The 13,308-nt window shown below is 59.9% G+C and overlaps 2 protein-coding genes across 3 annotated transcripts; one reads left to right on the top strand and one right to left on the bottom strand.

Moving 5' to 3' along the window:
- The first annotated feature begins 448 nt into the window (after positions 1–448).
- VPS37C (VPS37C subunit of ESCRT-I) lies at positions 449–5,557 on the top strand. 2 transcript variants are annotated; one of them, XM_037401793.1, is made up of 6 exons: positions 449–499; positions 1,417–1,525; positions 2,387–2,502; positions 2,580–2,751; positions 3,141–3,223; positions 3,473–5,557. In XM_037401793.1, exons 3-6 carry the CDS (start codon positions 2,410–2,412, stop codon positions 4,217–4,219), a joined length of 1,095 nt encoding a protein of 364 aa, XP_037257690.1. In that variant the 5' UTR covers positions 449–499; positions 1,417–1,525; positions 2,387–2,409; the 3' UTR covers positions 4,220–5,557. The 2 variants fall into 2 exon arrangements, with proteins under 2 accessions (XP_037257690.1, XP_037257691.1); XM_037401794.1 differs by lacking the exon at positions 1,417–1,525 and having other exon boundaries at positions 459–499.
- Positions 5,558–5,954: 397 nt separating this feature from the next.
- Positions 5,955–12,415, bottom strand: CD5 (CD5 molecule). The gene is made up of 10 exons (XM_037401784.1): positions 12,262–12,415; positions 11,101–11,139; positions 10,437–10,727; positions 10,294–10,356; positions 9,755–10,063; positions 8,652–8,936; positions 8,247–8,378; positions 7,736–7,789; positions 7,280–7,402; positions 5,955–7,107 (listed from the first exon to the last, which is right to left on the bottom strand). The coding sequence occupies exons 1-10, from the start codon at positions 12,311–12,313 to the stop codon at positions 7,022–7,024; spliced, it is 1,434 nt and encodes a 477-aa protein (XP_037257681.1). The 5' UTR covers positions 12,314–12,415; the 3' UTR covers positions 5,955–7,021.
- Positions 12,416–13,308: the final 893 nt, after the last annotated feature.

Below are 13,308 nucleotides of genomic sequence, written 5' to 3'. Positions count from 1 at the left end.
CAGGTCAGTTGCTATGGTGCTGAAGACCAGAGTCAGGACGCACCAATAACAACACAAAACAATTTAGCAGGCTGACAGCTCTTCCAGGAAGGCATAAAACTAGAGCGGGGTACAAGGGAGGCAGCAGGTGCCGCAGTGTCGGGGTAGGCCCTGAATGACACAAACACGTAGGATGTAAAGGGTGAAGCTGGCCACAGCTCGAGGAGAGCTACACCGGCAGGAAAAAACCATCATATTTATTAAAATATAAAACATTTATTAAAAAAAGACACGGTAGTTATAAGATACGGCCTCTCCAGACAGACCTGGCCCCGAGACGAACCCCAAGCCTGCACCGCCACAAGATGGCGGCGGCGGGATGTACCACTGGCCGCCCCCTCCCCGCCGCGGAGGGGCGCCGCTCCACCCCCCCGCCCCAGCCTCGCCGTGGCACCGCCCACTTCCGCTCCCGAGCCGGAAGCCGGAAGTGCGGCGGAGGGAGGGCTCCGGTTGCGCGGCGGTGAGTCCCGGGCGGGGGCGGCGGAGCCGGTAACGAGGCCGGCCCCTCGTGTCTTGCGAGAGGAGGTGGGCCCGGCCCGCCGCTGCCTCCGGCGTTCGTGGCTTCTCCGATGGGCGATGACAGTCGTTAACCGCCGGGACAGCCGGGCGGGGGGGGCCTCGCTCGGGCCTCAAACCGGGAGCCGCGGCCGCGGGGGACGCCCCGCCCCGCCCGCTCCGTGGGCCGCGGCCTGCCGGTTGTTGTTCCCCCTCGTGCCCCAGGGCTGGCTCGGCGCTGGAGGAGCAGGCTCCGCCGTGTCCCGGTTGGAGCGCGGCCCCGGGCAGGCCTCGCTCTGCGCTGCCCCGGGGTGCGGCACGGGGAGGCCTTGGGCAGGCACCCCAGGGGCCGAGGCGGCTTGCCCTAACCGGGACAAAGCACCGAGGCGGGGACCAGGGTATGGCAGCCCCTCATCAGTGCCCCCGGCCTTTCAGAGCCACGGGGGGCTGTACGTTGCCCCTCGGAGGGGCGAAGTGTTACCTCACTGGCTGTGTCTTTACCGGAACGCTGTGAAAAACCGGGGAGAGCTGTGAGGCCAGAGCCAGGGCAGTGCCCACCTCTTTGCCTCCACCTTCCTGGGGGCCGTTCGGACGCTTCCCACAAACCATTCATGAGCTGCACACCCACACGGCTGCAGGGACTGAGCTTTCCATTTGTCGCTGTTCCTACTTTTTCCTTTTTACGCTATGTGAGCCTCAATAACAAAAAGAAACCCCCTAAGTTTATATCTGATTGCAGAGCAGTGAAGTTGCATACATACGTAGTAGGGGACCTGATTTCCCAGCTTTTACATAGCTGTTACTTGGACAGGTTTGGCTGGATCTTGGATGAAGAGATTTGGTAACCCTGAGCCTTACCTTGTCGTTCTGTGTTACGTGCAGAGGCTGACGCAACATTCCCAGAGCAATATCGTTGGGATGTTTCACCTGGGTGAAAGGTAGAAGAGCCACGAGCAATTAGGACGACAGTGAAATCCCTGTTGCCCGTTTGGTATGTCCCTTTCCCTCTCTGGGAGTGCACTGTTCTGGTGTTTCTCACCTGTTTTTTAGCGTATTCCCACATTATAGCATCCCACCTCTTAGAACCTGTGACACGAACATCTGATATCTGCTAAATATTAACAGACAACCCAGGTTATTTGGAATGAGCTGTGGACGTAGTGCAGAAAATTCATTATTTCCCTGATTTTAATAATATTTCACTGATTTTTAAGGTCAGAAGTACTGGATTAAGCTCACCGTGTGTGAATAATGCTATCACCTAACGTTTTCTAAGGGTAGCAGCAATAAGTGAGGGGAGTGATGACATCACATAGCTAGAAAGGAAAACAGATAGATAGAAAGGAAAACACATCAAATGAGATTGGAGCCCAGCGGCAAGGTACGGGAAGACGCGGGTAGTGATGGGGGTCCCACCAGCAACTGTGGGCTGTGGGCACGGTCAGATGTGAGCAGATCTGGGAGGTTTTCTCAGGAGAACAGGAATCTGGAATGGGATGGTGCAGTGAGAGCCAGCTGGAGATTGTCAGGGTGACGTCGCCCTGCTATCGAGTGGCAGTGAGTAGGTGTTTCCTTGACAAAACCGTCTGGCACACACAAGTAATCCTTCCAACTATGCTGCGAAAAGGAAAAAAAAGTCAGTTGCCAAAGCTGGAACGAGTAGATCTGTTCTGTTTCCCTTCTCACTCTGCCCTCAGTCTTGCTGATTCTTTATAGCACAGGGGAACCTCCCTGGCGTAGCTGTTCCAAGCAGTTTAGCAAAGCTGGTTTGAAATCCCTGATAGGATTAGTGCCTGTTTGCAGTTGGCTTCAGAAAACCTTGTCTTTATTTGACTTCCTTTCCCTGTCCTAGGAGTCTGCAGCTTCTCTGGAAGGATGGACACCCTGAGAAACCGGACGGTGGAGGAGCTCCAGGAGCTGCAGGAAAATGCAGAGGAGATCGAGCGCCTGGCCCTGGAGTCCCAGGAGGTATGCACAGATGGCGTGACGCAGCCTGGGCTTCGTGAGCACCTCGCCCGCGCTGACTGTCGCCTCTCCTTCCACAGGTTCAGGAGCTGCAGCTGGAAAGGGAGATGTCCCTGGCCGCCAACCGGAGCTTAGCTGAGCAGAACCTGAAGTTCCAGGCACCGCTGGAGACGGGACGCACCGACCTCTCTAAAAAATACGAAGAGCTGCAGAAGCTGGCTGAGCGGTGTAAAGACCAAAAGGCGAAACTGGGTGAGCATTTGCAAACCTTGCACGCTTTCCGATGGAGTCATGTGAGCTGTAGATAATGCAACATCCTTCCCTTTTGCTTCTGCCTGCCTTGGCCCTATGAGCAGACAAACTCTTTAGGGTGGTGACAGAAAGCACTGTGCTGCATATAAAATCTGTGTTCTCCTGTTCCCTGGTCAAACTCGGTTGGGCAGAACAAGGATGCTGTCCCGGCACAAAAACCTCCTAGTGCAGCAGTGGCTAAGCTTCTGTCCTCTTCACATTTTCTCCTTGCATCAACAGTTTCTAAGGCAGGAGGGTGCTCCTGTGAGAGTGCAACAGGGCTGCATGCTAACAATTTTCCCCTGCTTTGTGTTTACTGTTTTGCTCCGCTGCTTTCTTTGTTTCCCCAGAGAAATTTTCAGCAGCAATGCATCCTCATACCTTGCTGGATCTGCTGCAGGTGGAAAGCCAGAAAATCGAAGAGGAGTCTGAGGTGAGCTTAAGGTTTAAATCCATTAGCAGTTCAAGTGATTAGTCCTCAAAGACTTGTAATTACACGCCCCAAGCCTAATCTTTTAAATCAAGGATTATCTCTTTGTAATTTGGTGTCCTTCCTCAAAAAAATTGGATTGCCGTTTGTTTGCCTGTGTGTGATGCGATGGTCCTCCTCAGTCCTAAACTGGGCTTGGGGAAGAAGGGTGGAGGGGTGCAGTGCTGAACCCCGGTCTGTCTTTTCTTCCAGAAAATGGCTGAGAAGTTCTTGGAGGGCGAGGTGCCCCTGGAGACGTTTCTCGAGCAGTTTTCCGTGATGAGAAAGTTGGCTCACTTGCGCCGGGTCAGAGTTGAAAAACTGCAGGAGATAGTGAGGAAGTTGGAAGCACCGCAGGAACCCGGCAGGGACTCTCAGCAGCAGCCACCTCCTCACGTACCTGGGCCCGGTGACCTGCCGAAGCCGCAGCCCTTCCCTGCAGGGGCTCCTTCCTTCCCTCTGCCCTACAGTCCAGCCCCAAACATGCCAGCTGGCCCCACGGCTCATGGAGCTCTTGCTCCTGCTCCTTTCTCTGGCTCCCCAGTGACCGTGGGACACGTTGCTTCCTCTCAGCCGAGCGCCCAGCCCACGTTTCCCTGTAAGCCTCCTCCAGGTCCCGGATACCCACCGGCGCAGGCTGTTGCCAGCTCCACGCCGGGGTATCCCAAACACGCCTTGGGAGGCTCGTCTCCAGTGCCGAGCTATTCCTGGTCTCCGTCCAGAGGCCCGCCTCAGCCCCCACCGTTCCCTGGCTCTCACCCCTCTCCGCCACCACCCAGACCCGGCTACCCTCCCTACCTTCCCCCTGGGGCTGAGAGACCGCAGTGCCCCTACCCGACCCAGCCGCCTCTCCCTAGCTTTCCAATCCCTCCGCAGCCCCCCTATCCTCCTGCACTGCCCCCCACCTTTGGGTACCCCCCACCTCCAAACCCTCGGCACCCTGCTTGGCCTGGTTACTAAATCAGGACTCCTGGGGAGCATCCTTTGCTGCTCCCTCCTCTTTTTGTGGACTAAGGAAGAAGAGCAAACAGAGCATTGCTCTTTGACCCATCAGTGCGAAAGCATTATGCAGGATAAGAGACAGCAGCAGCTCCGGGGGGTCAGACAGGCTGCCGCTGCCCCTCTTTAGGTTCAATTTGTGATGATGGCTGGTGGGCTGAAGTGGCTGCTTCCAAATCGGCTCGTCCAGGCTCTGCTGTGAAAGCCAGGTAGTCATCTAGGTGTTTGGCTGGGGTACACGGAACGATGTGCACTGATGGTACCCCTCCTCTTCCGTGTGTGTGTGAGCGTGTGTGGGTGGGCGAGAGACCGCTCCACCTGTGCCTGTCGTTTGCCTTGTGTAGTATCATAATTCTAAGCCTTTTCACAGGTGTTCAAAAGACACGGTGGGAATCTCTGACAGTATTTCTGACACAAAATACTCACTGCTTTCCAAGGGCCTTCCTGGAAGTGAGAGGTAGAGCCAGCCTGGCTTGTAGGCGGTTTGTAACAAATAGTAGCAGGGAGAAGCAGCTAGCTTGCCCCTCTGGTGTGCCAGGCCTTGAGATTTGTCTGTGTTTTTATGCTGGTGCTAGGGACAGCTTCCACACCAGTGCTGCTTGAGCCCTTCCTAGCCGGCTGCGAGGTCAGGCTTCCCCCAGCGCTGCCTCTGCCTGCGCAGTGAGTACCAGCGTGCTCCAAAACAGGCTGCACCCAGCTCTGGGGGGTTTGGGTGCTCCCACCTCACTGGGGAGCAAAAACCTCTTTACCGCTGCTGCTTTTATCCAGCACAGGAGCCGTTCCCAGCCTGTGCCAGCTGTGTGCTGGCTCACCGAGGGCCAGGCGGCTCTGGTAGCTCCCCCATGCTCAGTGTGCAGATATTATCTGTACTTTCGAAGTAAACAGGGCCGGCACAGTGTCCGGGGCTGTTGCTGCTCTGGAGTTACGTGTCTTAGGTGACAAGGAGGAGCAGGAGTCAGTGCATCCTGCCCAGCTCTGAAACACAGGCGCAGCAGCCTCCTGTAGCCTCGACCTCTCCGGGGACACGGGGCATGTGTTCAGGGGGGCTACTGGCTCCAGCCTGCCTCATATCCCCCTTCTCAGGAAACACTAGGTATGGGAGGGAACGACAAGTTAATATTAATGGAAATGGGATTTGCTTTGCTCAGCACTTTATCCTACGAATCCTGCCTGTATCCCTGTAAGTTATTTATAAGGAAAGATTACTAATGGACTAGAACAAGGCAAGTGCTTGTGGGGTTTGATGGAAACAATTCCATAGCTGTGGTTAATTACAGTAATAAAACTTGATTAATTGCACGTGGGGTCACAGCAGTGGTTGCTTTCGGAAATGACAGGGCATCCAACTGACACTTGCTATTGATCTTTTTATGCCCTCCTGGCGTCCTCACGCCAGCTTCCTCTTGATCTGGTCAATAAAGCCCTTCACCCTCTCGCAGGACCATCTTCAAACTCATCTTCCCTGCCTTGTTTTCGTCTTTCCTAAGGGGCCTGTTTGCATGGGGCTTATCTGCATCAGCCCGTCTCTCCCCTCCTCTGGCACCGTTTCTCACTCATCCCCTGGGCTGGCGCTGTCCCACATTTTCCCTCCCCAGCTGGGAGGCTGATAGTCTAAGGCATGGCACGGTAGTGTCAGAAGTAAGAGAACAAGATGTAATTACTAGAAAAAACAATTTTATTACAGTGGTTATTGCTTATTAAATATCTTGGACTTGTTCTCAGTATTTCTACCCTCCCCATGCTCCTCGCGTCCGTGCTTTTGCTTTATCCATCTGCGCAAATCTCGCACCATCCCACACAAACAGCCAAGCGTGGGTCTTCACAGCTCCCCCAGGAACCCAGCAGACGCGGGTCTCGCAGTCTTTCTTGCGAAGCTCTGCACCCCGGTACCAGAGCGCCTGGCAGGCAGCAGCCGATTTCGCTTTCAGCCTGGCCCAGGTGGCAGGAGGAGTGCGGTTATCCCAGGTTTGAGAGACACAGACGCTGGCAACCCCCCTCCGAACGGCTGTGGCTGCTCTGCTCTCCGTGCAGGTATGAAGCCTGCAGCAACCCAGCTGCTTCTTAAACTCACACAAATAGCTTAAAAAATAAAAATAAAACAAAACCCACCTTGCATGCTCCCACAAGGGAGGCTCAAAAGCGCGAGGCAGCTTTCTCAGAAAGGTGCTGGGGTACCGGGGTGCAGCCAAAGCCGAGCCAGGCAGGGTTGGAGCCGCGCTGTGTCTGCCTGGTGCCCCGTATCGGCAGTATTGGCACTTGTGGGGGAGCAGGGGCGCGTTTGGCTCCAAGTCTGGCAGGGCCTGGGGGGACCCTTTCCCAAAAGTCTCCCATCACATTTAGGGGGGATACAGGCAGGCTTTCTTCCGAGGTGAGCCGTGTAGGTATCTGTCATCTCTTCCGTCAGCTTTGTTCTGTTAGTTGTTGCGTAGAATCGCAGAAGGGTTTGGGTTGGAAAGGACCTTCAAAGATCATCTTGTTCCGTCGGCTGCATCCACAGGTGGGGATGTCTTTCGCTAGACCAAGCCCTTCAAAATTTACCTTTCTTATGCTGCATCCCACCCCTGCCTGCAGGGCGGGAAGGTGGCTGACGAAGGAAATGAGGTAGCTTGCCAAAAATGCCAGAAAAGCCGCTAATTCAGCAGTTGCACAGCTTTGCTGCCACGTGGGTGACCACCCTGGGACAGCACTGGGTGGCAGGTGGGGGGATATGGCTGGGCTGAGGACCGGGGCAGCCCACGGGGGTCCCAGCTCTGGCGAAGGGGGTCACACTCTACGGGCAGAGTGCAGGTCGTAGTCACTGTCGGAGGAATTGTCTGGCGGGTTGGAAGCTATGTGTGTGCCTTCCAGGGCTGTGGGGGAATGGATGCGGCTTGTCACGGCACTTTGGGGGTGCACCCCAGCCCCAGCACAGCCCCTCGCCCAGTGCTGGCAGAAGTCTTGCCACGATGCCCCTACCCGGGCGGTTCATCCCCACTGGTGTGTGTGGGAGGGGAGCCGGAGGAGCCATTCCCAGCATCCTACCTGGGTAAGCCGGGAGGTGGGAGCTCTTCTGGGGGGGCTGAGCGTACTCATTGTCCCCCCGTTGCACCCGCTGCCCCTCCGCCCGAGGCCTCAGGGTGACGGTGCTGTTGCGGTGGAAGGAGACTGGAAGAGATGGTGGGAGAGGGGTCAGGATGGGGGGTTCAGGGCTGCAGCCACAGGGTTGGGACAACACACCTGCCTCAGCACCCAGGAGGGGAAGGGGGCTGAGTAAGAGTGGGACCCACTCCTGCACCACCAGTCAGGGCTCGGCTCTCCCAGTTGAGTTAATATCGTGCCGATGAGTCAATGCGGCGGCAGGAAGCAGGAGCCAGGGCTGGGCGCTGCTCACACCTCCGCCTGCCGGTGCCTGCTGCAGTCAGGGGGCCAGCAGCCCCCCAGCCACCCCCAAACCCAGCCCCAGCCCCGCCGAAGGAGCACCACCGCGCTGCACCTCACCCGTCTGGTTGAGTCCCGTGGGGCCGATCCACTGGCGCTGCTTCTTTTTGGAGACTGGAAGGCAGAGGTGGGCGGTGATGGGGGGATCTCTCCCAGGAGCTGCCTGATGCCCCTGCCCCGGGCTTCGCTTCCTCCGGCTGCCTCCCCCCCGCCGGCCCCATATGCCGTCCCAAACAATCTCCCCTGCCTGGTAATCCCCCCACCGCCCCCCGAGACCCTCTGCCTGCTCTTTTGTGTCCTAATCCCTGCCACAGCCTGCAAAGCATCCCCGCTCCCTGGCCACCCCTTCTCTGTGCCCACACCTGTGGGGCAGGCTCGGGGACAATGGGGCAGGGGGGGATCTGTCAGGCTGAGCAGCATGTCCGTCTCCCAGCGCCACCCTACCAAGGAGCTGGGGGGGAGCGGCAGGGATGGATGCAGGGAGAAGCCAGCCCTCAGCTGCTGCATGGTGATGGCAGAGCGAGAAAGAGGAGGAGGAGGAGGAGGAGGGGATCCAGAGCTTGTCACCTACTTTTCTTCATCAGTCTCCTGTAGGCAGGAGGGCCACAGATGAGTGAGAGGATGCCAAAGAGAAGCAGGGCCAGGCAGATGCTCACGATGGTGCCTGCAGCTATGCCGGCGGGACGTGGCTTTGAGTCCTGGCCTGGGGAGAGGGGGGGTGTCACTGGATGAGACCCTTGTGCCTGGGCGGAGGCTGATGCTCGCAGCCTGAGCACGCACCGCCCTGCCAGGAGGGCTACAGGGAGCCTTGGCATGGCTTCCCCCATCCCCTGCCCCGAGCTCGCACCCTCTACCCATTCCCCAGGTGTCCAGCATGTGGAAATCCCAGCTCCCAGCATCAGCCAAGGATGCCCAGCAGCAGGTGCTGCCCATCCCCCATGGTCCCCATGGGCTTGAGCCCTGCACGGTGGCTTACACACGACTCTGGTCCGGGAGCAGGTCTGGGAGGGCTCAAGGCTGATGGAGCAGAGGTGCAGGGTGGGGACCCTGCAGATGACGCCCTTCGAGGGGGGGTCCCGGCTCTCGGTGCTGGAGGAGAGGTTCCCACAGCGCAGCTCCTGGCACAGCTGCCGGCCCCACTTAGCTCGCTGCTGCCAGTGGTCGCACAGCACCTGCCACTGCCCCTTGTGAAAGACTTCGATGTCCCCTTCGCAGGGCGTGGGGCCGGCCGCCAGCCTCCGCAGGGCCTGGGGCTGGGAGCCTGGGGGGCGAGAGGCAGGGGTCAGACCCACGGCAGGAGCTCGTGGCTGGCTGGCATGGCTCAGCATCCTGCTGGCGCTCTGGACCAATTCATGGCACAGGGATGCTCACGGCATCTCGGCTTCCCCTTGTGCCACAGGGCCAGGGGGATGCGCGCGCTGTACCAGGGCCACGTGTTGAGCTTTGAGCTGTCCCCATGCAAAGCGCAGCAGGGAAGCCCGCTCTGCCAGCTGCTGCGGCACGGCCCCTTAAACCCCCAAATCCCACAGGCAGGCTGCTAAGCTCGGGCAGATGGCAGAACCCGGAGCAAGCCCTCTCCTCACCCAACAGCTTGTCTCTCTGTGCTGTGGTGCCAGCACCAAGCTGCTCTGCGGGGAGATGCTCGTGGCAAGCACCCAAGAGGTGTGGACGAGCAGGGTGCTGGGCTCTGCTGAGATACCCTGCATGCCCATGCTGGATTTTGGGGTGCTAACATCGTGCCTGCTGCGAGCTGCTCTGGCTCCCCAGCTTTTCCTACTTGCAGCGCTGCTGCATTCGAAGCCTGGGGCTGGAGGTGCCGCTGCCAGGAACCCAGCACGCCGGGGAGATTTCCTGTTTTGCCTTTGCAAACAGGAGAGGATGAGTAGGAGTTGGGGGACGGGGTGTATGAGGCAGGGGGCTGTTGCTCTGCTTAGGGGATCCAGCCCAGAGAGCCCCGCGGGGCTGTCCCGTCTCGGAGCAGCCGGCAGTCCCAGAGCGTGCCGAGGGCAGCCCAGCGTGTGGCCGGGGCAAGCCAGGGCTCTGGGGAAGGAGCGGGGCCGTGCTGGGGCAAGCGCTCACCCGAGCAGATGATGAAGGCAGGTGCTTTCCCCCGCCGGGGACTGGTCCTGTTGAAGCAGTCGAGGAGCAGACGGCTCTCGCAGGGCTCCACCACCTCCCACCGCACCGGCAAGTGGCTTTCCCGCTCCGGCTTGGTGTAGCCGTGGCTGCTGATGGCGGTGCCACAGTGGAGAGTTTGGCAGATGCGGGTGGCCAGCTCTGGTGGGATGCCCTGGCTGCTTGCCACGGACCCCCACAGCCCCTGCCTGTGCAGCTCCACGAAGCCTGAGCAGCCAAAGTCTCCGTCCACCAGCCGCAGCCTGGCGGGTCCTGATGTGGGACAGGGGGGAAAAAAATCTCATTACCAACTGGGACGCCATTTCTTTCCATTATTGAGCAGAAAATCCCTGAGCTCACCACATATGAAGCTTAATTGCCCCATTGATGCTGCAGACATTATTAATGAGACCAGGCAATCTGGCAGGCTGTGCATGCCCCCTGGTTTGGCCCTTGCCGACCTGCTCCCCTCCACCAGAGGCGGGCAGGGATGGGGCTCTTACCGGTGGGCTCTGGGGTGGTGGGTGGTGGTGCCGGTGGCAGCTCAGGGGTGTTTATCTCCGGCTCTGAAATGAGAAGAGAGGGGCCAGGTTGGGGCAGCTGGTCCCCAGGGCGGGGAGTGGCTGGGGTGGGGGTCCAGGCTCACCGCTGCAGGTGAGGATTGCATACTCCGTGCAGTTTGCCGGCACCCAGCGGCACCCCACTGGGGTGTCCACCAGCCCCCGGCACCACAGCGACATGTGTGGCTCCTTCCCGCTGGCGAGGATGAACTCCAGGGGGTTGGCGATGGTGGGACCGCAGCCCAGCCAGTGGCAGATGACATCTGCGCTGGCTTTGCTCACGCTGCTCTGGCACACTCGGCTCCACCGGCTCTCCCACATCACCTCCAGTATCCCGGTGCAGCGGCAGCTGCTGCCAGTGAGCCGCAGGCTGGGCTCTGCGGGCAAAGCACGGGTGTTAGGGGGGTTTTCTTCTCTTTGCAGGGTGTTTTCTACCCAGGGCTGGAGAAGTCCTTGCTGGCTCATCGCTGCAGCCAGGCATGCTGCTGGGCACCGGCGTGGCAGCCAGGGCTTCTCACAGAATGGAGCAGGAAGGAAACAGGGTGTTGGGGGGTGCACGGGCAAGCGGGGGGCTTGGGGAGTGTGGGTGCCATGGGGCTAAGCTGGGAGACCCAGCCACACGGAGCCTGTGACGCAGCAGAGCCGGCTTCCCAGCCGAGGCAGGTGCCACGCTAACGAAGCCATGGCCGAGGAGCTGGTAACGAAGCCGCGGCGCAGTCCCCGAGGCGCTGCCCCCCCCCCCAGTCTCACCTCCAGGGCTCAGAGTGGCTCCTCCATAGCAGGGAATGGCTGCAAGAGAGAGGGGGGACGAGGTGTCAGTCCTGCTCCTCACCCTGGGGCCAGCGGGACCCCCAGCCTGGGGCAGCAGCTCCTGGCTCTTGGCCTGTTGCTGGGTATTTTGGGGGCAGAAAGGTGATTCGGGGGGCCTTTCCCCAGCTTTATGCCTGAGTAAATATGCAGGAGCTGGCAATGGTGGCCAGGAGCTCCCCAGCCATGCCATACCCTGCCAACCTGGCTGTAATGATGGGGGGACACCTCTGTCCCCAAAGCTCAGCCGCGGGGACAGGCCCCCGGCTGCCTGTCCCTCGGCACCGGGGGCGGGAGGAGGAGGCTGGGTCGTGCTGGCTTTTTCCTTGGCAATAGAAGAGGATTTTCTGTTTCTCTCGGTGAATTTGTTCTCCCTCCTCCTCCTCACACCTTTAATTGAAATAAATAAATACAAACGACTTCACGCAACTGGCCATAGCGCTGCCTGCCTGGCTGCCCATCCGTCTGCTGGCGGATAATTATGGATGAAAAAAGACAGAGAAGGGCACCTGCTAATTACCCCTAACTAGCTAGCACGCTACTGGCAAGGAGGCTAAAGCCGAGCAGCAGTGGATGGTGCCGCCATTACCGCAGTGAGCCGGAGCGGCACGGTGCCTGTGCCATGGGGACCCAGGGGCAGCTGGAGCCAGCAGGAGCCAGCAGGGAACAAGGATGAGGGGACAGCACCAGCAGGGTCATTCCAGGGATGTGACGATCATCCGGGTGACCGCCAGTGCTGGGTGGGGAACGGACATTCGTGGTCCTGGCTATGGCGCGCCTGCGCTCTCCTCGCTGCCCACGTTTTGGTGTGGGCTCGGCAGCCCCGCTGCTGACCACCAGCACCCAGCCTCCTGCCTGGTCCAAGCCCCCGTGCTTGGGGCTTGCCCAGGGGTGGCACGTGGGACCCCCAGCACGGTGCTATGAGTGAGCGGAGACAGGACCAGCGGTGAGCCCCAGCCACGGGGCTGAGCCCTCCAACATGCACAAGGCGGGGTCCCCGGGGCACCCCTGGCTCCAGAGCTGCTGGCACAGTGGGTACCCTCGGGTAAAGCAGCTGGGACCCCCACACCCCTCCGCTGCACCAAGCCCCTCAACCGTACTCACCCCACATCCACAGCAGGAGCAGCAGGCGCAGGGCGAGCGGCCAGGCTGCCATCGGCACAGCTGGCCACCTCCTCTGCCCCGGCACCGGCGGCTGAGCAGGAGGCAGCCGTGGGCACCGCCACCTCTGCTACCAGGCCCGGGGAAGGCAGCAAGGGGGGACGGGCAGGAACAGGCTGTTTTTCCTCCCTCTGTGGTTTTCTGCGTCACATCTATGCTCGTTTGAAGTCTCAACCTGGCAGCTGCCTCCCCAGGTCCCACTGAGTGCGAGAGCAAAGGGGAGAGAAATGTGGGGCTCAGCCCCCATCTCGGGGTCCCCCATCTCTGCAGAGGGTGCGAGCCTGGGGGATGGTGAATACCAGGTGCTGGGGGGCTCAGAGGGACCCCAGCTCTCCCTTGGGTCCCCACAACGCTGCCGGTGGCTGGAAGGCAGTGTGGCCAAGTGAGAGCCCGGGGCAGCCAGAGCTGGCACCCAAAGGAGAGCTGAGGAGCACGAGCTGGGGGATGTGGGGGGCTTCTGGGGGGTCAGAGCTGGCAGCATTCACCGGGGGAAATCCCAGCCCCCACAGCAGCTCCCTGGTGCCGGTGAGCTGTTTGGGGAGCCAGCACACTGGATTGCAGTGGGGAAAACCGGTGGCGGCCACTAAACTCAACAGCCCAAGCTCCCACGAGGGCTGGATCTCACCCTCGCTGCCACCGGGAGACCTGCGGCCGCTCTCACGTAACACCAACCCCTGCCAAAAATAGCCTCCCCTCGCCAGCAGCTGCCTCCCGCCTCCTCCTCGCCACCTTGCTTCGGCTCTGCCCCAGCTGCCCCGCCACCCTCACCGCTGCCTGCGGTCACCGCTCAGGCGAGCAGCGTCGCCGTGCCAGGGCAGGAAACGTGCTGCGCCGGGCGCTGCCCCTGCCACCAGCACCTGCAAAGGAGCTGATGCATGCCACGCTGTGCCATGTCACACCATGCTGTGCCATGCCATGCCATGCCATGCCAAGCCACCACATGCCCTGCAGGCCATGGGAGCGCTGCGATGATCCCACAGGATAGCGATG

This window comes from Falco rusticolus, chromosome 10 (genome assembly GCF_015220075.1).
Source record: "Falco rusticolus isolate bFalRus1 chromosome 10, bFalRus1.pri, whole genome shotgun sequence".
Taxonomy (NCBI): domain Eukaryota; kingdom Metazoa; phylum Chordata; class Aves; order Falconiformes; family Falconidae; genus Falco; species Falco rusticolus.
Note: the sequence above shows the minus strand (reverse complement) of the source record. Positions and strands in the feature narration are given on the sequence as shown.